We start from the raw sequence: 26185 nt of genomic DNA, 5'->3' as shown, positions 1-26185 counted from the left end.
TGCCCACTGTAAGGTGCAACAAAATGAATTCGATCGCTCAAATGCCGAATTGTAACAAACATCGCAATTTTGATATAAGTGAGGTTTATAGAGCCCCTTAGAGGGATGATAATTGTCAATGGATTGTCGATTGATTTTGACAGTTAGTGCTATATTGCTTCCAAATTTTGCGACTCCTTGCAACGATTATTTTGTATTTAATATTTATGTCAGAATAATAGAATAAATCATATATGTTTCACCAGAAGCAGCGGTGGTTTAACTCATATAATCACACACTAAGTTAAAGTGAAACTAACAGGTGTTCGGCAAATAGACGATTTACAATACAAAACTATGGACGCAAGCATCTTATAACTTGATTTTAAACTTGTTTAAGTTGAATTTATAAGTCGTCTTTATGTTGATTCTATGCCACAATTATTTTCGCGTCACCCAAAACAACAAGAATGACAACGACGACATCCAGCATTTCAGTAAAAAAAAGTTTGTGTTTGGATTGTTCATCCTTTTGTTGGTTGATGTATTGTGGGTGGTGTCGTCCGAGCTGACTAAGGTAAACCTTGCATGTGTTGCAGTTATGTTTTGTCATGAGAAAGGAAAGAGGCCAGCTAAGTTTTCTATGGGATAGTCATGATATTCTAATGTGATTACTACACTGTGTATTGTAATAATGTCTCTTTAGAATATTTGTATTTTTTTTTCAGTACATCTATGTAGAGGAAAAAATAGATAGGCCCTTCCTGGTATCTTACATACGCAGCTCTTTGTTATTTGTTTACCTTGTGGGGTTGTGTTTCTCGCCACCCACCCGAGACCCCTGTAGACCTGCAGATTACACAGTAAGTTGAATATAAATAAAATTTGCTCCCACTCCCCTAACAAGCTAGAAAACCATTTTTCATTCATAAATATAGAGTATTTTTCCTGAAATCTTGTTAATTGTAAAATCTTTATATGCACAAATGTAAACAATTGTCAGATTAAATTAAAATGCCAATATTTGCATATTGGGTATAGTCTAATTATATTTGTATGTTTATTACAAATAATCTTATTATGTGTTCAACAGATATGTCTTTTAAAAGTACTATGATTGTATGAATTCTTGTTATCAAGGTTACATTTCACCTATCTGATTTCATGACATCACAGATAACAATTGCCAAGTACAATGAAAAAATAATTTACAGGATTTTCACATATTTGATGTACCTGAAGGGAATGTATTGATTTATTGTTCTTTTTTCAGCAATTGTTAGAACCCAATGCTGAGGCAGATGAGGATAACTTTTTTAATGAATCAAACAATAGTTTGGTAAGTTATAAAAGAGAAGAGTATGGTTGCATGTAGTGTATGTTATTAAGCCAATAGGCGGGTCCACACCGAGCGAGCATAGTTAGTGCTTCTGGGCATTTTCCGCAAGCCGACATCCATTGTGCCTATTTTTCTGTAAAATCGAGGTAGCGCTACTCTAACCACCCCAGCTCCTCCACGAACCCTAGCAAGGCTTTCAGGTTGCTACCTGCCTCCTTTAGTGTGCATGGAGTCCCTAGGTATTTGTTCCTGTATACTTCTACCTGTTTGCAGTCTTGGAGATTGTGTTTAGTTGTTTCCTCTTTTTCCATGCACGCTCTGCACTTGGGGCTGTCTGTTTTACCCATATTGTGTAGGTACCGAGCGTGCATACGCGCAAGGCAATTTCGTCGGCCGAGGCCCATCTACACTGGCCGTTTTGTGCGCAAGGAAATTGCCTCGCGCGTATGCTCGCACTGTGTGGACCCACCTAATTAGTACTAATGTAAACAAGTATAGTTTGTGTCATCCACAATGACATGCAGATTTGTCAAATCCAGCTTTTAATAACTTGACATTACGAGTCAAGGCTCACATCTTCGTGAATGACACAATCTACAAACATCTAAATTGTGTGTGGAAAAAAAGTCCTTCTATTTCAAAAAATTATGCCACAAGAGCCCACTGCTACACAAAAGCAACAATATAATGGGTACTATGAATGCTTGGGCAAGACGAGGCTAGTCAAAATATTTTTCATAATCTAGATTAGAGATGCATTGGATATTTGGCTACTATCTGATATCTGGCCTATCTGGCTGTTATTTTAATATCGGGCCAGATACCGGATAATCACCTACTATCCGTCTAGATATAGATACTGGATAGTAACTTTACTATCCCTACTTTACATACTTTGATTTTGGGGTAAACAAATTGAATAGAAAAACAGTCTATCATAATCATAATACCTACTTATTATTTGAAAACAATTTGAAATATTATTATAGTATGTGTATAATTTATGTGTGCCATGGACTTACAAATAAAGTTTACTATAGGCTCAATTCAAACAATCCTCATATCTAACCTTCCAACCCAGAGGGGAAACTAGGACTTTTTGGGACTAGTCCGGTTTCTTCATAATATTTTCCTTCACTGAAAAGCAGAATGATTAAATTATTAAATTTATTCTAAGCTTAATAGCATCATTTGCAGATGTTTCTGCTTGTTAAAAATTAATGTAGTATGGGTAGCACATAGTTACTGGTGAATTACCAATATGACTTGGAACTTCAGTAGTCTAAGGAGTGTAATGTACTTACGGTAGATGTTGCTAGGGTCCCCTAGACCCATATGGTGGGAAAATTTGCTGCCTATGGATGGGATGAGGTCTTGGTGGCTCAGATGGCAGAGCGCTGGAGTATCTATCCAGAGTTCAAGTCTCACCCAAGGTAGTAATTTATCCACTTTTAAATTCATTTCGAATGTCGGACAACTTACTGCTACGCCACTAATGCATGAAATTAAGCATAAATTAAGTACTTATGAAAAATTATGAAATTAATATTACTAGGTGCAAATGGAACATATAAGTATTATAAATAATATATATAGTAATGTCACTGGGTGACAAGAGATACATTATGTGTCTTATGAACAGGGAGACTCCACATTTGTGCCTGTCCGTGCTGGAGAGACAACAGACAGTGATGATGCGACTCCTCGCGCTGTGCGCTTCAATAAAGTGGCTGAAGTAAGTTTCACATTATTTGTAGTTCAATAAGAAAGAGTAATTTAATCTTAAATAAGTCAAGGGTAAATCAACTTTTTAGTGTCACTTGATGTCATGGTTACGTGCCGCTGGACAACTTCTTAAAATCAAACTGATTTTATGTTATTTATGTTTACTAAACATGCATTTTGTGTGGTATAGTTATAGTTTGCATTTTCATAATGGGGCCATCTAATGAGCATGTTGTACCTAGAATATGATACAAAATGTCCTCTAACAAACTGTACTACTTTTGCCCCTTGTTTTGATCCTTGAAGTAAATATCAGTATGGTTGTGGTGGCAGAGCGCTGCTTTTGCGCCTCCGCGGGAACGTCAATGTGTTAATCTGTTCCGTGAGACCAACCCACATATCAATTCTGTGGCCCTAGTGAAAAAGGGTACAAGTCTCTGGCAGCGCAGATGTAAAGGGGTGTAAGTTCCACGTAACACTTATGCCCTTATACAGCTAAACTGCCAGAGACTTGTACCCTTTTTCACTAGGGCCACAGAATTGTGGCCCTAGTGAATATTACGGTACAAGTCTCGCGCAGCTTAGGTATTAAAGGGCATAAGTGTTACGTGGAACTTACACCCTTTTACACCTGCACTGCCCGAGACATGTACCCTTATTTACTAGGGCCACAACACTTAATTTATTATTATGACTGCCACCTCAAACGTAACTTTTTTACAATATGCTGGAATATTGCATAAAATCTTGTAGCAATCAGAGAATCATACTCACAATTTATTGGCGAATACGAGGGGTGATCCAAAAGTAATGATAACTGAATACTTATTGAATCGGATTAAAATAAATAGGTATGCCGTTACTGGCCATAAAGACTCCAGTAAATTAATAAATGAAAAATTAAAAAATATGTATCTGTCAGAGAGTTGCAGCTGTTTTTTCTCGAGCAGTCGGAACAATAACGCAAAAATGGAGAAAACTGAGGTGAGAGCGGTTATTAAATACTTCTGTTTGAAAAAAATGTGTACTAAAGATACATACGCTGAATTTGTGGGAACACTGGCCTGGGAAGAAAAGTTGCGGGGTAAACTTCGAGCTGACATCCTGTTTCACCAGGACCTGCCATCCGTGATTCAGGGTTCGAATTGCTGGAACACCCCCCATATTCGCCAGACCTAGCCCCCAGCGACTTTTATCTCTTTCCACGGCTAAAGGAAGATCTTAGAGGCAACAAATTTTTTAATGATGGCGAGGTAATGGCCGCTTTGAAGGCATTTTTGGAGGGTCTAGAAAAATATATTTTTTTAAAAGGAATTCGTGGTCTGGATAAACGATGGTCTAACTGTGTAGACTTGGATGGAGATTACCAGTGCCGGATTAAGAAATTTTGATGCCCTAAGCATTTCTAGATCTTGGTGCCCCCTCTGCCTAGGCTCATCCAGATTACATTGACAACATTGATTTTTTTTGGTAAACTAAGTGACGTTCATGGTCGCATTACTGCTGCAATTTGTATTTTCAATCCATTACTTATTTTATCAAGGAAATTGATAGTGCTGCAGCAGTAACGTTGCAACAGTAATGCTGGTGCAGTCGCCATCCTAATGTCACTTTTATCAAAGCAGGCGTGAACTAAATGATTGAAATTACCTATATCTATGATTGTGTACTTGCCTTTCCGGCTAACTATGTGATTAAAACCTGCTTTAATCACTTCAAAAAAGACCTAAAGGCGGAGTTGCGAGAGAGTTGGATTTTGTGACTGAAAAAATACCCAGTGTAAGCGAGGACTAAGGTCGAGCTTCACACAGGGATGAAAAGAGAGCTTTTCTGAGAAGCGCATTCATGTGAGGCCAAAGGTCAAGCTTCAGCAGGGCCGAGCTCTGGCAAGAATCTATGGCCAAGTGTCTTACAAAACTAAGTCGAAAGATGAGCTCTTCATAAGGCTGAAAGCGCGGTTCGATCGGCGCTTTTACTTATGAGGCTAAAGGCCGCGCTTCAAGAAAGCAGAACTTGGAATTGACAAATTGTGTGAATGAAGCCGAATGCTGAGGTCCTCATAAGGTCAGACGCCCGGAGAGTCTGATGGCGGCGCGCTAGAAAAAAAACCAATGGCGAATTGTAAACAAGGCATAATGCCCAGCCGCGAGAGACGAAAGCCTGGATTTGGACACATAGCCAAAATGTGAGGCGTAAGGCTAACTTTTGCATAAAGTAAAAAGCCGGGTATGAATAAGACCTAACGAAATCGAACCAATGTGATCATGGCTCTCCTGCTGCTCGGCATTTGGCCTCGCTCAAAAGGGCACTTGATTAGAGTTAGTTGCAGCCGATGAAATAGGCGTTTCGAACCGAAGATTTCCTTTGGCAGGATTGGCCCCTAGGAGTTAGGACCCAAGGGTTGATTTAGTTAAGAAGTGGAGCCACCAAGTTTTGTAGTGTACATTTTTAGAGGAGGGGGTGGGCTCTCAACTTTATCTTGATATCTACATCAGTTAAGCTACTAGGCTGTGTTTGGTATCGTTTTCGTATAAATCGGGAATGCCGAACTCATTTACGAGTATGGTATCACATTGACACCATTCCGAAGTGGAAACATGTAAAATTTTCATTTTTTTTAAATATTCCTCTTCACGCTTCAACCGCTGAACCAATTTAGTTGAAATTTGGTATAGAGATAATTAGTTTAGTCCCAAGAAAGGACAGGATAGTTTTAATCTAATAAATCATCGCTAAGGATGTGTAAAGGAGGGTGGAATTAATAACCGTTGCACCTACCTATTTGAATGAAATTTGGTATGATCTACATTTAGATTATGTCGAAAATGATACCAAACGTAACTTAGAACCTAAACTTAAACAGTTATTGACCTCCGACTGACCGACTTCGCCGAAGCTGAAATAAACCTGAATCTAAAATCTGGGTGGCATCACTTTTTAATTACATCTTAGGAAAACAAAGATTAATTCTGCTAAAGGAAACCTTTGGTTCAAATAAAACCGTATGTTTTTGGTTTTCGACCTTCGTGGGGCCCCGAACCTGGACTTTAGCCTTTGATTCCGTCATCAGTTTTTTTATAATAAAACTTTGACAATTAGTTCGCACGATCGCGGCTCTGCAGCTTGGCCGTGTGCAATACGTCGCAAACCAATCTGGTGTGCAAGAGCTCGGGCAGCATGAGTGGCGAATTCCGATCCTCGAAAATCTGTTAAGACATCGGTGCGAAGCCGAAGGCCGAGTTGCATGAGAGCGAAATTCGGACACAACATAATTATAAATTAAGACAAAAGTAGATCTACTATTAAATTCGACACTCCGAGAAGGCTGAAGAACAAGCTCCACGTAGGGTTGAAGACAAGTAGCTTTCTAAAACTGAGCTCTATGTAAGGCCCTTTGGCCTAAAGGCTGCCAGATTTGCAGAATGCTGGAAATCAAAAATCAACCACGAACCAATGGGTAAAGTATGAGGAAAAAAACAGCATATTGCAAGCCTGACGGAATGGGCCTCCTCGTAGGGGCAAAGGCCTGCGTTGGAGACTACCCGTTTTTTTTGCCAACGATTTTGGTGCCCCCCTAGACGTGGTGCCCTAAGCAAGTGCTTATTTTGCTTAATGGTTAATCCGGCACTGGAGATTACGTAGAAAAATAAATTATTTTATTAAACATTTTATGTATCTTTCATACTGATTATCATTACTTTTGGATCACCCCTCGTATACGTCATCGAGGAGGAATAAAGGTCCTAATAAGTATCTAATTAGAGTAATTAGAATTACGTGAGTACAATTCGAATGAGCTTCAAACGATGTTTGATTATGATTACACCAAGATTATACAGTACGGAAGTATACTGTGGATGTGTCACTAATAAGCCAATTTAAATAAATTACGTTACAGCATTGACATATATCTAAGGACTGGCTTTACGGGCAATAAGAATGGGGCCAGTACAGCGGTGTCACGCACACGAATTCGAGCCAATCGTGCAGTTAACGCCACATCGCGATTAGTTGATCAGTTCGCATCACGCGCGCGATTGGTTGCAACTAGTTGGACTGCACGATTGGCTCGAATTCGTGAGTGACACCACTGAACTAGCACCTTTCTTAGTGCCCGTAAGGCACGTCCTTAGATATATGTCAATGCGTTACAGAATTATGTAGCCTAGTACGGTTGTACCTAAGGTTTCATATCAATTGTTATCGTTATTAGACTTATTAGTTGTGAGTTTGCAAGACGATTAATACTAGGTAGGCGAACATCGTCGAAATGGTTTTCGCGTAAAATTATCGAGTTTATTTTCGACATACAAGCATTCATTTCATTCTTAAAGTGCTCTAGGTTGAGAGAGCGGAGTTTTTGAAAAATCTTACCGTTTTTAGGGTTCCGTACCCAAAGGGTCAAACGGGACCCTATTACTAAGACTTCGCTGTCCGTCCGTCCGTCTGTCACCAGGCAATTTCTCATGAACCGTGATAGCTGATTGTGATCTGTGAAGAAAGTTGATTGTGATCTGTTTTTCCTAGTATGTAATCCTATTATATAATCTGAATTGTACAGTGCTTTGGTCTCGACTGTAATGCTGTATATTATGTACGTTTCAAAATCAAATAGTATAATGATCAAATATATGATGTATTTCTGTTGCCGCTATAACAGCAAATACTAAAAACAGAATAAAATAAATATTTAAGGGGGGCTCCCATACAACAAACATATTTTTTTGCAGTTTTTCTAAATAATGGTACAGAACCCTTCGTGCGCGAGTCCGACTCCCACTTGTCAGGTTTTATAGATCGCAATATGGTTGCCAAAAATTTAATTAGCAATCTTGAGGATTTTCTCTTGGGACTTCATCAATTCGTTGAGAACCACATCGATAGGCGGGCGGGTCCACACAGAGCGAGCATACGCACGAGGTAATTTCCTCACGCACAAACCGGCCAGTGTAGACGTGCCTCGGGTGAGGAAAACGCGCGTGCTGCCTCGGCCGAGGCACCCGCCTGATTACTTTTTTTTTGTTAAAACTGTCATCAAATGAAAATTCAAAAACATGATACACGCTAACGCTCAGTGAGAGTGAGAGAAGAACACAAACCTTCGGCGCCTTAATCTTATTTGATAATAAGAGGCAATTGCTAATATTGGACATTAAAATAATCGGCATAGCTATTCTATAAGTAGGGGCTGCTGCGCCAGGCGCCGCTACACACCGCACTCACGCTGCTCAACTCTGTGCTTAATGTGGCACCGCACATTGATGTGTTCGCATTCAAGTGGTCACAACTTATACAAAAATGTAAACAAATATTTGAATCGCAGTATTAATTAAGTAGTCTAATGTAGTGATTTTACATATTAGGTTAAGTAATAATGGTTAATATTAAGATTGTAATGTATTGGCGAACGCTGTAATTACAATGTTTTTTTTTTTAATAATAAACAATAATTAGTCAGCTGTATGTAGCTTTTAAAATGTGTGTTCTTGTATATCTACAGGTCAAGAAGTGTAGTAAGTACTTAGCAAAAGCGCATAACCACTTTATGAATGAATTCCTAAATTAATATTGTGTTCATGCCATTTTGCAGTTCGATGTACCTGTGTGTGTCATGATTCAGGCAGTGGTTCCTAAAACCTCAATATTTACCCCTCTGACCTATTGAGCCAACTGATAAGGCTCCGAAAAATAAAATATGCTGCTTAACGTCGGAACACAAATAGCGGGGATCGTTTTCCGTGGAAAATGACTTCGAGAACCGCCAAATGATCGTATTGATGTTCAACAGGTTCGGGTGATGTCCGCGGCGATGGCAGGCGAGGCGTTGCTGGCGCGCCTGTCCTGGGCCGCGTCTCTCCGGGCCAGCGAGTTCGCGCAGCGCCGCGCCGCCGCCGCCGCCACGCGCCGCCACTTGCGCATGGCGCTCGTGTTCACAGTGCCGGTGCGTGTCGAGTGCCGTAAAGTTGCCATCACTTTCAGATACATCTGAGCGGCTAGGTGCTCAAATAGTACATTACTATAGAAGACGGGAAACGAAGAGTTGCAGGCCAAGTAGATATAGTAGATAGTAGTATATCGGATAGGGATACGCGGCCGGCAACCCCGTTTCCCGCCGAGATTTGTATAGTGCTTTTCTCAAACTTGCAATGAAATAATTTAAAAAAAAAGTTAATGATGATGATGATTGTTTCATGTCTTAATGTGATAGGTTATTCCGTGCCTGGGATATTGAAGGGGAACAAAAATGTAATTATTTTGGCGCTATCACGCACGCCATTACGCTTTTTTTCTTTTTCTTTCTTTTTGTCTTTTTTGTGTTTTTTTTTTCTTTTTTGCGTTTTTGTTGATACCAAAAGGGGAACGAAAATTTGATTATTTTTACGCACGGTTTAGGAGATACAGCCCTATAAAGATTTCTGCACAATTGAAAAAAATAAAACTTTTTGGGCCTGTATCTCCTAAACCGTGCGTCGTAGCGCAAAAATAATGAAAATTTTGATCCCCTTTGAACCCCTGAAATAATATTTAACAAACACAAAAAAGAAAAAAAAAAAGAAAAAAGACAAAAAAATTAAAAAAAGCATACTGGCAGAATTTTGCTTATAGGTTTTTTACGGTTGAATGCCAAGACGTGCCAGGCCATAATTTGACGTTTAAAAACAAAAGAAGGTTGCCTTACAGGCCTAGGTGTGTAAGGCTGTATGAAATTCCTTTACATATCACCTTCACTCATCGCACCTGATATGTACTATTTCCGGACCTAATTTGAAGTAAGTCATGTCAACATTTCATTACAAGTTTGAGAAAAATAGTTTATCGTAATGTTGGCCATTATTTACGAACATCGTCGAAATGAATGGCAAACTACGGGAGTATCTCTCCACGCGCGAGCAAGCTGCTTAGGCATCTGCGTTTGGTGCTTGTGTACAATGGTCATTTTTCAGCTAATATGATGATGATCAGTCATCCTCTGTATTTCCTCATCTAATGCCTTTGGTCTAAGGTCTTGCATAAATAAATATTGGAAATTCTTACACGACCTGACTAAGCCCCACAGTAAGCTCAAGAAGGCTTGTGTTGTGGAAATGTGGAACCTCAGACTACGATACAATTATATATATAGAAAACACCCATATAAATCCTTGAACAAATAGGTATCTGTGTTCATCACACAAATAAATGCCCTGACAGGGATTCGAACCCAGGATTATCGGCTTCATAGGCATGGTCACTACCCACTAGGCCATACCGGTCGTCAAAAAAAGTTTCAAAACTTGTACAATTGATCGAATACGACTATGTTGTATGTTTTGTATCGACTTTAAACAACAAACACAACTACAACAACAAAACAAGGCTATTCGAAAGTAAATAGTCTGTCTACTTGGCATTTTACGAGTAGCCAATGAATTACCAGCTCAAATTAAGGAAATAAAAAAAAAGCGGCCAAGTGCGAGTCGGACTCGCCCATGAAGGGTTCCGTACCATTTATGACGTATTAAAAAAAACTACTTACTAGATCTGGTTCAAACCAATTTTCGTTGGAAGTTTGCATGGTAATGTATATCATATATTTTTTTTAGATTTTTCATTCCGTTATTTTAGAATTTACAGGGGGGGGGGGGGACACTTTTTTTCACTTTGGAAGTGTCTCTCGCGCAAACTATTCAGTTTAGAAAAAAATGATATTAGAAACCTAAATATCATTTTTGAAGACCTATCCTTAGATACCCCACACGTATGGGTTTGATGAAAAAAAATTTTTTTTTAATTTATATGACGTATTAAAAAAAAACTACTTACTAGATCTCGTTCGAACCAATTTTCGGTGAAAGTTTGCATGGCAATGTATATCATATATTTTTTTAAGATTTTTCATTCTGTTATTTTAGAAGTTACGGGGGGGGGGGGGGGGCACACTTTTTACCACTTTGGAAGTGTCTCTCGCGCAAACTATTCAGTTTAGAAAAAAATGATATTAGAAACCTCAATATCATTTTTAAAGACCTATCCATAGATACCCCACACGTATGGGTTTGATGAAAAAAGATTTTTTGAGTTTCAGTTCTAAGTATGGGGAACCCCCAAAATTTATTGTTTTTTTTCTATTTTTGTGTCAACATCATAATGCGGTTCATAGAATACATCTACTTACCAAGTTTGAACAGTATAGCTTTTATAGTTTCGGAAAAAAGTGGCTGTGACAGAATCGGACAGACAGAATCGGACAGACAGACGGACATGACGAATCTATAAGGGTTCCGTTTTTTGCCATTTGGCTACGGAACCCTAAAAAGGAAATTAAATTTATTAGTTAATGAAAAGTAGTGTTTTAAATACATATTTTAATAATGTTTAACTAAACAAACTAATTACCCTGTTTTCAGATTCTATGTTAGACAGGCCGGCAAGATAATTTCGCACCCGGCAGCTTAATTAGGGCTCTGTGTAATTGCCATAAAAGCTTTAACGGCTGATGAGGTCCGCTCACCAGGTTTCCTGCTCTCTTGAGATGTTCGATCTACTTTTTTGGGATTATGGTTCCTTGTTAGCGGTGCTGAGTATTTTGCTTGATTTTCACTAATCTAATATCAACATTGGTTCTACGAGTATTATACCTCCTCTGTTGCACGACAGTCGTGCTTCACTCGCAAAATGATCCTAGCAAAACGATAAGTGATCGTGACGTCAAGGTCACTGCAAGCCCATCTTGAAGTATGGAAAACAAGAAAATTGCTATTTTGTCGATGAAATATTGCGTTTATGTATATAGATGCTATACAATCTTTTTTTATATAAAATGTATGGAATCGAATGGTATAGTCTATGTCATCCACAATGACGCGCAGATTTGTTAAATCTCTCTTAATGACATGACAATACGAGTCAAGGCACGCGTCTTCGTAAATGACACGATGTATACATACATACCCTTAAGTACCCCGGAAGTAAAAAAAATAAATAAAATAATGAAACTTTCAGGTTCTGTACTTTTTTATTTTAATATCCACATTGTTATGATAAATTGCTCATTTGCTATTTATTTTCCTAGATTTTGTTATAAAATTCAATATGCGCACATGGCAATTTTTACGAAAGCGTCCATCTAACCCCTCAACTAAGTTCGTCAAACTAAACCACATTGGGATTAGTCGAGTATCCTCACAATGGTTTCCTTCATCGAAAAGTGACTGATCGATAAATGTCAAATCATGTTGTACATTAGGTTCGAAAAACTTATTCACACGACCGGCTCGACCCTTCAAAGGCCATCAACCGTTTATCATTTTATTTTTCTTTCTAGTGGTTCATCTCCAACTACCTGTACCGGCTGAGCCTGCGCAGCACGCGCACGGGCTCGGCGACGCTCCTGGCGTCGACGGCGGGCGCGCTAGCCCTCGCGCTGGGCGCGCTGGCGCGGCCCGCGCCCGCCGACCGCTTCACGCTGTCCAGGCTGGCCGGCGTGCTGCTCACGGCCGCCGGGTTGGTGAGTACGCTGCGCTTACAGTTAGATGTGCCTATGGGCTGAGCCGCACACGGGCTCAGCGAAACAGCTGGCATCGGCAACGGGCGCACTGGCGCGAATCGTGCCCGCCGACCGCTTCACGCTCCTCAGGCTGGTAGGTGAACCTAATTTCGACAGTGCTGCATTTGTCATATCGTGTTCCGATTTTTTAAATATGGATCTGGTAACTCGACTCCAACATTACATACCATCATCTCATCACAAGTGGTGGTATAAGAGTAGGTAACATAGAATCATGAACAGTCCGAGATTAAAACCCCGAATTCACGTTATAAGAATTTCTGGACGGTCAGAAACAGCACGGCTACCATGAGTTGTCATTTGACGTTTACTACACTAGTAGGTTATCGACTGCATGAACTCTGTGGTGTAGAGGTGTAGTATATAATTAGTACGTAAGCATTGTATATATATAAACGTGTATCTTGCATAATAGGTCAGAATAAATCATAATATTCATCGAAGCTGTTGTTTGATTAACGCCGTTCGTACATGCCGACCCTGTCAGTGCGGCGCAAAGCCAGAACTCAGTGGCCAGTTAAACAATAGAACTTAAATCCCAGTGGCCTGTGGCGAACCATTGTGGAAAAGTGAACTTTTGATAAAATACATCAGTGCTGTGAAAATAATAAAGTACCAACGAAAAATTTAAAGATTAAAACCCCGAACTCACGTAACAAGAATTTCTGGACGGTCAAAACAGCACGGCTACCACGAGTTGGCGTTAGACGTTTACGTTAGGTTAGCGACTGCGTGAACTCTGTGGTTTAGTATATGTATAATTAGTACGTAAGCGTTCCATATATAAACGTGTATCTTCCATAATTACATCAGAATAAATCATAATGTTCATGGAAGCTATTGTTTGATTAGGCGCCATTCATTTATTGAGTAACACGATTTTTGCCAATTTTTAACCCCTTCCCTTAAAAAAAAGAGTAGGCCTCCCCCCTATATTACGTAAGAATCGAAAGGAAAGGAATGAATACTCGTTTGGTTTGTTTTAGTGTTTATATATATATATATTTTATACCACGACGGTGGCAGTAGCCTATGGACGCCTGCAACTCCAGAGGTGTTACATGCGCGTTGCCGACCCTTTAAAAATCTGTACACTCCTTTTTTGAAGAACCTCATACTGTAGACCCTCGGGAAAACCTCGGCAGGTAGCTCATTCCACAACCGGAGCGTGCGCGGGAGGAAGTTCCTCTTAAACCGCACAGTGCGTGACCATTTAGGTTCTAGGGTATGAGGATGAACACCCTGTCGACGGCGAGCGGTGCGGTGATAGAAAGTAGCCGTGGGCATCATGTCAAACAATTCTTCAGAGCACAGCCCATTGTACAAGCGGTAGAACACACATAAGGAGGCAAAGTCTCTCCTTAGACTTAAAGGTTCAATACCGCTTGTGAGTTTGGGATCGTCAACGATTCGTACAGCACGTCTTTGAACTGAGTCGAAGGGCCCAAGCTGGCATCCAGGTGCTCCTGCCCAAAGGTGACAGCAATACTCCATATGGGGTCTGACTTGCGATTTATAAAGTAGCAGTCTTTGCCCTGGAGTAAAGTATCGCTTTGCTTTATTGAGCACACCGAGTTTTTTAGATGCCAGCGCAGCCTTCCCTGCCAGATGACTACGGAATTGGACGTCACTGGAGATGTCGACACCGAGGATCCCAATACTCCCTGACATGGTAAGGGTTGTGCCCTGGAACTGTGGGACCACAGTAAATGGGGTTTTCTTAGCGGTAAACGCGCAAACTTGTGTCTTTGTGGGGTTGAACCGGACTAAATTATCCCGACCCCACACCGAAACTCTGGATAGAGTGCTCTCAATATCCGACACAAGGTTTTCACGGCTCTCCAGCACCTCAGAACGAGGGATGTTAGCGCGGCCTGTGTAAAAGGCATCCCCAGTGCTATCGTCCGCATAGCAATGAATATCGCCGATAGACAACATGTCATTGATGTGCAGCAGAAACAGCGTTGGGGATAGCACAGAACCTTGCGGAACGCCAGCGTTAATATCCATGCTATCAGAGCAGCTTTCGTCTACTACGGCTCGTATGCGTCTGCCGGACAAAAAGCTAGCGATCCACTCGCATAGACCCTCCGGCAGTCCATATGATGGTAACTTCGACAAGAGACCCCGATGCCAGACCCGATCGAACGCCTTCGCTATATCCAAGCTAACTGCCAATGCCTCACCTTGACTCTCAATGGCCGAGGCCCAGCGGTGTATGAGATACACTAGAAGATCACCAGTCGAGCGACCATGGCGAAAGCCATATTGGCGGTCGCTGATCATATCGTGTTCCTCTAGGTATCTCAGGAGCTTCGCGTTAATTATACGCTCCATGACCTTAGACAGAAGGGAGGTGATAGCGGTAGGCCTGTAATTCGATGTAATCGACGATTCGATTCGTTTATATTTAAAAAAAAAATTTTTTGGAACGTTTATTTTTACCTACAACCGTACTGGAGCCCGTCTAAGCTAACTCTGCAGTTCTGCACCGAGTTTGATAGCATGGAGTGTGGAAGTATTATTTTAAACGTCATAATTTCATTGAAATTAAAATAAAATCGCATTCTCCTCTCCCCCCCCCCCAGCAGGATGAACTTTACGATCAAGTTTACGCAGTCGCTAACGTAAGTAAACGTCAAGTGTCAACTCGTGGTACGGCTACAGATTACTGTAATTATTTCTACACTGTAGCAGGTGCTAACACTACCAACAGCAATAGTCTTAATTAACTGGATACTTTGCAATAAAGTTTACATATTTTAAGTTAACAGTGCGGACGATGGTACGAAAGTGCCCGGCGTACAGCCATCATACGGCTTTGATTTATGTAATTCATTTCATTTTGTTTATTGCAGAACCATGGTTACATTAAGGTGTCAATATGTATTAAGTGCATGCATGGTTACCTTGTCGGGGCATGGCTACATAATTGATATCCTAAAAACTAATTAAGTACTAAAATAAATACGTAGTCAAACACAAAATAGCATTCACGTAATACTAGGAATTACTTACAATTAAAATAAAGCAATAATACTATACTATAATTATTAAACATGTCATAAATATTAGTTCTAAGTAGCCACAAATCCAGATTCAATTAATTGCGAGAAATAATCATTATACATACATTAAATTGAAATTCATTCAAGATTAAATTCATAAACCATAGACATAATTCATAGAAGGTTCATGAGTACTAGCTAAGTTATTTACATTTTATTATAATTTATTTACAATAGATAATTTACACATTAATTAATAAACATAGAGGCGTAATTTCCAGGTCAAATCATAAATTCGTGTCTGTCATAAACTCTTCGACTGAGTAGTAGGCTTTAGAGGTTAAGAAGCTCTTTAGTCTATTCTTGTAAACGATGAATTTGGTTTCGTTCTTTATATCGATTGGGAGCTTATTATATATTTGTATACACCTATAGTATGGCCCGACCCTATACATATTTATTCTATGAGGCGGAAGGACTAAGATATTTCGGCGTCGCTCACTTTTTATAAATTCGAACATCTCGATGTGTTTTCTGACAAATAACCCGATCTCAAGGATGTATATGCATGGTAAGGTTATATGCATATTATTTTTAATGAAATATTTTTTGCAACTATCAGGCTCATGGGTGTTAACAATAACACGAAAGCATTTTTTTTTTGCTATCGCCCCACAATATAATTCCATAATATACAGATGGTGCGCATTCACTTTGAGTATTTCTTTTAAGTATCCCTAAGGCGTATTTGAATCGAGATAGTTTTTTATTAGTTTCCTCTATGTTTTTTCCAATTTAGGTGCGTATCAATAAATACTCCTAATAAGTTAAACTCACTGACTTCTTCTATACCAGTTTCCGATGACAAAGCTGATAGGTCAAGAGGATCTTTGGGGTATGGCCGAAATTGTATTAATTTTGTTTTAGTGGTATTTTTATATTTTATTCTAGGGAGTGGTCTCGTAGCCAGTTTTTTACTATGTTGAGAGTTCATTTGTCGAGTCGAGACATACTAAGTGCGGGCTGCGCCATGCACAATGGTAGTCTGACTAACGTTACTATGAAAATTCTTCAGATTACTGTGACAATTTGTTCGTTTGATTGTTTTGACGCGATGGTTTGGTGCAACTGCCACGAGTGTCTGATAATTCATAACACAATATGGTGGTTGGGCAGGTGGTGGTCGGAGTGTGGGAGCAGGCGGACTGGGCGGGCGTGCTGGCGGCTCTGGGCGCCGCGCTGACCTATGCAGTGCACCTGCTGCTGTTCCGGCTCGAGATGCGCAAGGGCGACGGCATCAACTCGCCGCTGCTAGTCGGTCAGTGCACTCATATGAAATGAGACCCTTCACTTTCTAAAGTCTGATTTCTGGTGCACTAGTAACTGCTCTTCTGATTTTAAACTTTGTGGCTTTTGAAATTTTAATGATAGTAGAAGTTTAATGATACGCTTAAAATTACTTTTTGACTTTCTTTACGGATATTTTTATGATTCAAGTTTCTGGCTGTTGGTTGGCAGGTCTGGTGGGTTGCGCTTGCGGCCTCGGTGGCTGGGCACTAGGAGGCGCCCTAGCGGCCAGCGGCGCCGAGCGCCTGGCGCTGCCCGCCGCGCCCGCCTTGTCCTGGCTGCTGCTCGACGCGCTGCTCGGGCCGCTCCTGCTGGAGTCGCTGTGGCTCTGGTGAGTGTGCCCCAAAATTATTAATCCACATACGAGGCATATCCCACGAGGAACGTCCGCCAACCTTGATTCGTAAGTTTTGTTCAGATTTCGTCAATTTCGTGAATTTAATCAGACTACTTCCTGGATGGCAATGCTAAAGCGGGAGGCGAATATAAACAACTATTGGAAACTACATTAATACGGCCAAGAAACTTTAGCGTTGTCAATGCATTTTTTTGTCACAACTAAGTCGGGAAGCTTAGGATCCGCCCAGGACTGAACCGAGGGAACTGCCCAGTACATGTTAAGATCCTAGGCCCCCCCAGTTAGTTACCCCGATATGTAACAACGACCGCAGGGGCCGCTCCCTGACGTCCGTGCACGTGGCCACGACGGCGCTGGCGCTGACGCCGGCGCTGGGCGCGGGCTGGGACGCGCTGCGCGCGGGCGGCGCGTGGCGCGCGGCGGCGGGGCTGCTGGCCGGCGCCGGCTGGCTGCTGGCCGCCGCCGACCCCGCCGCCGGCTGGCTCCGGTCGCGCCTGAGGACTGATGGCTTCGAGTGAGTTCTTATATTAACCCCTGACACTTTTGATGTGACTAGTTTTCGAATATAATTTTTGTAATATGTATGTTTAGTTTTAAGGTCTCTATGGGCCACTAGATATAAAGTTAAGTTTTTCATTCATTCATGCGTGAATGTTTACGGGGACTGTGATGATGATGGCCCGGATGGGACGCTCTATGGCCGGCGGCGAGGCCGCTGAGCCGACCTCTGTCCGGCTAAGGTCGAGACTGCGGACTGACAGCGTCGAGTGAGTTCATATCGTACTCGCTACGTGCCCGACTGTCTCGTCACCTAGTGTTTTGGAAATAGGCCTTGTGGACATAAGCGCCTGCAATTTTACCACATGCAACGCGACGCAGCGCGTGAGAGTAAATCTCGACTTTTAGGTACACCTTCTTGCCTTATATACGCGGCTGGCAACGTTTCATGTAAATCTTTTTTTAAAGTTTTATAATATATTATTTTTGTTTTTCCCCCATAACTCGTATTATTTCATCACCTAGCATCCGCAAATCTAGTGGAAAACATAAAATCTCACTACATCTTATAAAACGTCTATCCTAACCTAAGCTCAAAAACTACTGTACAGATTTTCATACAGTTTTCACCTATCGATGAACAATTCTTGAGAAAGGTGTAAGTGTATAATTTATTAAAGTTTTTGTAAAATTGGTTACAATATGACGATGTTTGCTAACGATATCGGAAAAAAAACACGCTATCTAGGAGCTTTAATCGTAAACGCTGCCTAATCCGCTTGAGCTATAACAACATAAGTTATTTTAAAAAAAAGCATTTATTTCGGACAAGATCCATATACCTATACAAAAACACAAAACAACAAACAATCAAAATATTTTCATATAAATTACATAAAATAAAATTAAAATATAAATTAAATTAAATTAAAAATACGGATAAAATTAAATTAACACTATTCATTACATTAAATCATAATTATCAATTAAATTACATTGAAATTATCAATTACATTAAATTAAAATTATCAATTAAATTTATTAAAATAATTACTTGTCGTAGTGGGCATGTGGCGCGTGAGATTTCGCCCAGTGGCCAAATATCGGGCTGTCATGGGCCCCTGCGACCGCGCTCAAGAGTCTGTTGGGGCTACCACGAACACGACGCATCAGGGACGCGACGCGTTTGCGCATAATGGCATGAAAATCGTCCGTGTATGCCTCCGCGAACATCCCCGACGCACTGCAGTACCGTGGCAGCCCCATCAGCATCCTGAACGCGTTATTGTAGAGGACGCGCAGCGCACTATAGGCTTTTTTCGTGCAGTTGATCCACAAGCTACAAGTGTAAAAAGTTTGACAATACGATCTACAAAAAAATCATTTTTGATACACGTTTTTATCGCTGACTGTACTTTTCAATCCACAGGCAACTAATACTCATCGAGACCCTTCTAAAAACCCCAAACACAATTAAGTCGCGTTGTTTTATCACAGAGTTCCTATTGTCACCTCCTGTCCCCATCATCAGATCAGATCTATAGTACCATAATATTGCATTTTCACCTGACTTACATATGTATGCAAATTTTTTATCTTCATCGGTAATTCGGTAACCGGGAAGGTGAGAGTCAGAATGGCGGGTGTACCTAAATAAAATTAAATGAAAACCATACCATATTTTTGTACCTAATTTGTACTATTTAGTACCTAATTTGGCTAATTAGTAGGTAGTAATTTGGCTTTTATAGAATTTATCAATAACCACGGGAACATAGCGTAATAAAGTACACCCGCCATTCTGACTGTCAGGATGGCGGGTGTACTGTTTTTTGATGATAACTTTGTGTACCGTGAAGTACAATTTTTTTTACCGCAGGTACTAAATAGTACAAATTAGGTACAAAAATATGGTATGCTTTTCATTTATTTTTATTTCGGTACACCCGCCATTCTGACTGTCACCCGGAAAATGGGTCAAATTTAACTTGTAAGATTTGCCCCGTACATACATAGGTTACATTGCAAGTTAAATAAAAGCTTGTAAATAATGTATGGTAGGGTTGTCTCGCTTTCATTGGTCTACAAAGAGTCCGTGATGGTGTAGGTCTATCTTTTAAGGAAAACTTACTATACCCATTCTTAATATAAAGAAAAAATCACATAATTTGTGGTTTTTACAAAGCTATTTGCATGGATACAATATTAATCATTATCAAATTAAACACGTTAGTTATATTAAGCATTTCATACAGATTACAATGGTACCTTACACCATGCAATTTAAATTAATAACTCAGGAGTTATCATAAATTAAAAATTCCATTTCGTGCATATAATTTGTACGAAATGTTAAAGACGCTTTCTTTGTTAGTGCCAAATTTTACCATCGCATGCGCTGCGATTGCTTTACTATACCCCCACCATGCACTTCGCACGTAGCCAACACTAACACACAATCTCCGCGTGCATAACGTCAGCGCGACACTAAAACCAGGCTCATACGTATCTTGGGTGCAAATGGTGCAATGGGTTACTTTCAACCCTTGGTTAACAACCTACTACTTCTTCATAGTCCGCAAACAATTGATGAACCCATTTCTGAAAATTTTAACGAAACCGAAACTTCAATATTAATTAACTAACTCCTTTATTCCAGGGTAATAAGAAACATTCCAGACCTGGACGAGCAGTCGGAGGCGCTGATGTCCGCCGACGAACCGACGTAGCGGGGCTCGCAAGCAGTTCGTGTGGACACATCTTGTTATGCCTAGTCTGAGCATCCGACACGCTGCTGTACACCTCACCTGCATCACTGGTACTACGTTTTTCTGTAGCGATTCAACTGGTTGCTTTTTCGACAAAAGTTCAAATATCCTAGTGTTAGTCCTAAGAATAATTAAAGTTGCAAATCATCCAATTAAAAAAGTCGATAATTGTCTAATATGTCCTCCTACGTCCCGATTCCCGATGTCATTTTAAAAGGACAAATTTCTAATCTAATTTTGTACTATGATGGAATGAAAGGTTTCCTAATTCAAACCTGCAAAACGATTCTGGATTTTAGGAGGTTATGTATGGCAAGAAAAGTTGTCATATCACAAAATATCGCTAATTTTTAATGTTTAGCCAATGACTTGTCTACAATTAGAGTTATAGATATTTTAAACGCTTCAGTTTAATAGCGCGTATTATTCAATTAATTATTTATTTACACCATGAAAACTTGAAGAAGTATAACTGTATTAATCACAATAATCACGGTTAGGAAACTGTGAGACAGCCAGTGGTAACAACACGGCCACGCAGCGACTAGTGTGGCGTCAGACTACCACTATTAATATATGTACCACTGTTCACAACATAGCATTTATACATAGACTTAGACATTTTAAATGCATGTTAACCATAGCTTAAACATTCCAGATAGTTGTTGTTATTAATTACTATAGATGTACCACTACAAGTTTAAACAATAGTCACCGAGTGAAATCATGTATAGTTGACTTAAGTATATTTAACTTAAAAAGATTTTATAGTGTCTACGGTATGATTCGTCGATCTTTTTGTATCACGTGTGTACTTTTATCAAAGAGAATTTGAAATAGAGATAGATTGTCAAAATAAACTTTGCAGCCACAGCAAATTTACTGCCATCTTTCGACACATGATTAAAACTTTTAGAACGCCATTTGACTTTGATCCTTATTATTTTACTGATATGTGTTAAATTTGGCTCGAAACCGCCCGTCGCTCGAAAAGATGCCGCCATACCTTTGGCCTTTGCTCTAGTAGATGGCGCCACTTTTTGATATTTAAAAAAATTAACACATATTGGTGAGAAAGAATAAAGATCAAAGTCCAATGGCGTTGTAAAAGTTTTAATCATCTGAAGAAATATGGTAGTAAATTTATTGTGGCTACTAAGTATACTTTGACAATCCACATCTATTTCAAATTATCTTTGCTTTTATGTTAGCATAGTATTGCACCAATATGTGCGTCATTACTTGAACGATTTGTATTCTTGATTTGGTTTTCTATAAATATAATGTAAATAATATATTTATAGTTTGTGCACGTGACGTTATGAGATGTGATACTATAATGGACTTAAGCTTAACTTCCTTCACAAGTGACAATATTCTCTTCTCTTATATTATCTCTGTGCCTGTATTTGTATTTAATCTAGGCTCGTTTCTAGGGCAGCCAACAAGCAACAAATTATTTAATTTGATCTGAGATCTCAATATTTTTTACCAGCATGTAGTTTGAACAGGCCACTTAAAGTACGTAACTTGATTTGATAACTTAGGGTATTTTTCTTTTTAAAACTAAGCGACTACACTTTAAAACTATGCAGATGATAATGATGACATCAAAAGATAATTATATTTTTACTGTTCATAGTCCCCAGAGCCCATAAGCTTATCGTTCTTTTAAATTAAGAAACTGTTGGTTTTAAATTATAATACAGTCGGTTATAAGGCAGCTAAAAGGTGCTGTCTTTTAAATGGTGTGAATTATAATTTCGGAAATATCAATCGACTGACTAAGTAATTGACTATTATCGTCACTAAAAAATTGTCAAAGAATATCAAAAAGCAAGCTGTAAATCCAATGCGACAATTCACGACAAATCTCCAAATGATTTGAAGTACCGGCCGATTCATATTTCATAAAGTTAGTAAAAATATCTGGAACGTTTTCATTGTATTGTAATGCTACATTTTTGCCAGCATCTAAAGGCGGGATTCCACCAGTGTGCGACACTGTGAGAACACAAGAGTTTTACTGAGTAAGTACTTTAGTACTGAATATGCTTGTGCCAGTCACTGGTGGAACCCTGCCTTAAGATGCTAAAAGAAATATCGCATTATGAAATTTCGCCGCGCAATATTTCAATGTGATTTCAATTACATTAATATAATTAACTATTCATTTTACGCTTTTAAACGAAACGGTTTTGTTGTTTTGTCATTTTTTGTAAGGGATTTGAATAAATTTCGTATAGTCTGTAGTTTATATCCAAGCACAGGGGGTTCGTGACACTTTTTGTACATTGAAGAATCTTATACATAAAATGTATTGTAATGTTAATAATTTCAAGATTAATTTACAATCTTCCACCATGCGTCTCAAGTACAAGGTGCAAACTTGTTATTACGTATATTTGGTATTTTATATAAGTTAAGGTTTCCAGACTTCTCGTTCCCAAACATTACTGACCCTTGGGAAGAAAAACTGCGTGTAGCTCTGGAATCCAGAGCCATCGAAGTAATCTACTACTAAATACTCACCTGATCTTGGTGATTTATATTCTATGGAATTTTATAAAAATACTGTCGATGGGCATTTCTATTTAAACTTGTTAAACCCCCAATTTTTGTGTTAGTATTGGGAATTTTCATATTATTTCTACTCAGGATCACGGATCTTTGCGTCCTTGCCGAGAAAATATGCCCCCATTTTTTTGGTCCACTTGGTTACGTTTTTAAGGACAATCAAAAATGTATGAAATTTTGGGGATGCTCTTTTTCCCGTATTGGGATCGAAAGAGCTCGTGATTCTGTATGGAATAGTACAATATGATACAAGTGTGCTAAGTTGGTCATTACACACGAGACGATATTGTGCGCGCGAGCTGTAAGCGAGCGCGCAATAAGAAAGCCCATGTGAGTAATGACCAATGCACACGCGTTTCATACGACGTTTTTCAACACACTTGCGAGGAAAAAACAAAACTTATAAAATTGTTTTTTTTTTTTATCAAAACAGTAAATGTTCAATTTTCAAAATGGTGGCTTACGGTTTTAACATCGAATAATTGCACCAAAGCGTGCTGGGCTTGTAGGCACTTATTCGCCAGTTCATTGAAGTAAGCTACCAACACGTTTTCCAATAAAGACTGGGCATATTTGTAGATTTTCCATTGAATGAAAGTTTAATATGCCGCCAAGTACTTTTCAAACGATTTTGATGGTAAAAGGCTATCATTCTCGGCTCTTGCCTCTATTAGTACTTATTACTGGCAGCGTCAATTTTATGTATTCTTCATTTTCAGTGCTTGAAAATGTCATTTTCGTCAATATATAAACTAAAAACACACGACAAATACGGAAAATGGCTGGCCCGTTATTTTATTTTTTACGCACGATTCCAATGCGCGCGCAAGGCAAAGGCGCGAATGAAATTGACAAACAGCCAATTAAAAAAATGAAAAAAGCTAATATTTTCGTATTTCTATTCGACGAATGGAGATCAAATCGATAAAATGTTGTTTATTCATTAATGTAATTTACGAGATAATTTAATCTATAAATTATGTTTAGTGTGATAAAACCTCTTTGAACTAACATTTGAAACCTAATAATTGATTTAATAAAATGTATTACTTGACCAAATTAAGAAGGCTCCGTTTCCATGCATATTATTAGCAATCAGTTACCTTCTTAACTCAGTCGGATAATATAATGAAAAAGCACGATTGTTATAATATACTGAAAAAGCACGCGTGATTAATATCTAGGATTATGAGCCAAAAATCGGTGGAATTAAAACGTTGTTTTGAGCAAGTGTGTTGAACATAATATAACAATTCTAAAATCTGAAATGCAAGTTGGGAAAAAGAAAAAGAAATGCCAGATATAACACGTCTTTTATATACCAAACACCAAGTAAGAATTCTAGTTATTATGTTCGTGGATTTTTTGCCCATGTTGTTTAATAATGTATGAGGCGAGTCAGGCGAGCAAAACTTGATACAAAGTGAACACGCGTCCGAACATTGCCACTCTATGTTTAAGATTCTTTAATTCATCACGTAATTTATAAGTTATAAGCTATTTTATTTTCGATAAGATTGTATACGTGTGTAAATAATAGATCTACAAAAGCATGTACTTATAGATTTCCGCATAATCCAGAATTCCTATGATACATCCTACAGTTGCTCTTGTATTTCATTAAATAACTTCGGTAAGTTCTGATAAATCGAAAGTCCCTTAATGTTACATTAGTAATACATTACAATATAAAAGTGCAGATCTTTCAGATTTCAATGTCCCGTTTTCATTGTGAATTTTAATCCATTTATTACGAGTTATCATTTAATTAACAACGACTAATATTTTAGAATTAGTACATTACGAACAAGTGCGAAAACTAGGAAATTCGCAACGAGTGGCGATAAATTAAAACACGACCGAACGTTTACGGTATATATGGCGCTACTTTACCTCACTAGTGCGCCATATGTCTACTAAAACGTTGTACAATACACGTGCGAATAGGTAGTTTTTCGTCAATAGGTCTTTTCCTACTTTTGCACGCACTTGTATTGTAACTATTCTTTCACAATTAATGCCGTAACGTGTAAGACTGGCAATATTAAACCTGATCAGTTATTAATAACAGGTTATCTTTTAAGATAATCGATCGAAAGAGCGTAAACTGTCAAAACATTTTCTAGGTAAAAAACTTAAGTAACTCACCTGTTGGATGTAGTTGTGACGTGTTCGAATAGACATTTGTTTTGTTTGTGTGTGTCTTTTAAACATGTATTGTCATATAATTATTGTCATAAACATGTAAAAACTTAAGTAAGTTTACTTAAGTTTTTTACCTATCCGTCTATTTTCGTTTGGCATTTGTCAATAGATTACTAAGACGCATAATGTAGTGCAAAGTATGGTATCCGTAAATGTTACTGCGCCAAAGGTTTATGTCGACGTACAACGCCATCTACTTCAGATGTCGAACGAAGAAGACCCAGCGACGCAACTTAATATGTAAATAACAAACAAACAAGTGAGTTTCACAATATGCCCGCATATAAAACCCGTCTGTTGCTATGAAAAAAGTAGATGTATAGGTAATCCAAATTCCTCGGAAATATTATACGATCCACTTTTTCACATGCTCTTAAGCACCATTTTCTGTGTAAAATACCTATCATAGCAATGACAGTATTAAATGGATTATATGTGTTACAAGAGTTGTGGCAATATATTTTATTATTACCTTGACTGGTTGTGTTATTTATGCTCCTCTGTCCTCTTCCATTATGGTTTTCCCTTTCTTCTTGCACTGTAAACATCATCATCTGTCATTCATTGTCATTGTCATTGGTCATTGTGATTGTGTAGAACACTACACAATCGAATTGAGCTGTAATTAAATTATAGTATGCACGGCTAGCTTAGCCATATATATTATTTCGTAAAGACGGGCCTTACGAGCACTACGAATGGGGCCAATACATGGGTGTCAAAATCGCATATAGTAACACCAAAGATACATTGATTGAGTAAGATGCGTAAAATCTAAGACAATTTCGTGCTTCGGCTTTGACAGGTAAAAGAGATGGCGCTGAACAGCGTTAT

General features: G+C 39.0%; 1 protein-coding gene across 1 annotated transcript; it reads left to right on the top strand.

Moving 5' to 3' along the window:
- Positions 1 to 11: 11 nt before the first annotated feature.
- On the top strand, positions 12 to 25828 carry LOC133527399 (solute carrier family 35 member F5). Its single transcript, XM_061864392.1, has 10 exons — positions 12 to 556; positions 708 to 842; positions 1253 to 1318; positions 2961 to 3053; positions 8832 to 8984; positions 12348 to 12530; positions 16775 to 16916; positions 17117 to 17276; positions 17617 to 17817; positions 20461 to 25828. The coding sequence occupies exons 1-10, from the start codon at positions 401 to 403 to the stop codon at positions 20528 to 20530; spliced, it is 1359 nt and encodes a 452-aa protein (XP_061720376.1). The 5' UTR covers positions 12 to 400; the 3' UTR covers positions 20531 to 25828.
- Positions 25829 to 26185: the final 357 nt, after the last annotated feature.

This window comes from Cydia pomonella, chromosome 18 (genome assembly GCF_033807575.1).
Source record: "Cydia pomonella isolate Wapato2018A chromosome 18, ilCydPomo1, whole genome shotgun sequence".
Lineage (NCBI taxonomy): Eukaryota > Metazoa > Arthropoda > Insecta > Lepidoptera > Tortricidae > Cydia > Cydia pomonella.
Note: the sequence above shows the minus strand (reverse complement) of the source record. Positions and strands in the feature narration are given on the sequence as shown.

What these genes read in the sequence shown, in the direction of transcription:
- LOC133527399 (XM_061864392.1), top strand. Translation starts at nt 401, where the DNA reads ATGTTGATTCTATGCCACAATTATTTTCGCGTCACCCAAAACAACAAG. An exon ending in GTAGACCTGCAGATTACACA is followed by an intron (nt 843 to 1,252) that starts GTAAGTTGAATA and finishes TTCTTTTTTCAG; the next exon opens with CAATTGTTAGAACCCAATGC. An exon ending in GCTTCAATAAAGTGGCTGAA is followed by an intron (nt 3,054 to 8,831) that starts GTAAGTTTCACA and finishes GATGTTCAACAG; the next exon opens with GTTCGGGTGATGTCCGCGGC.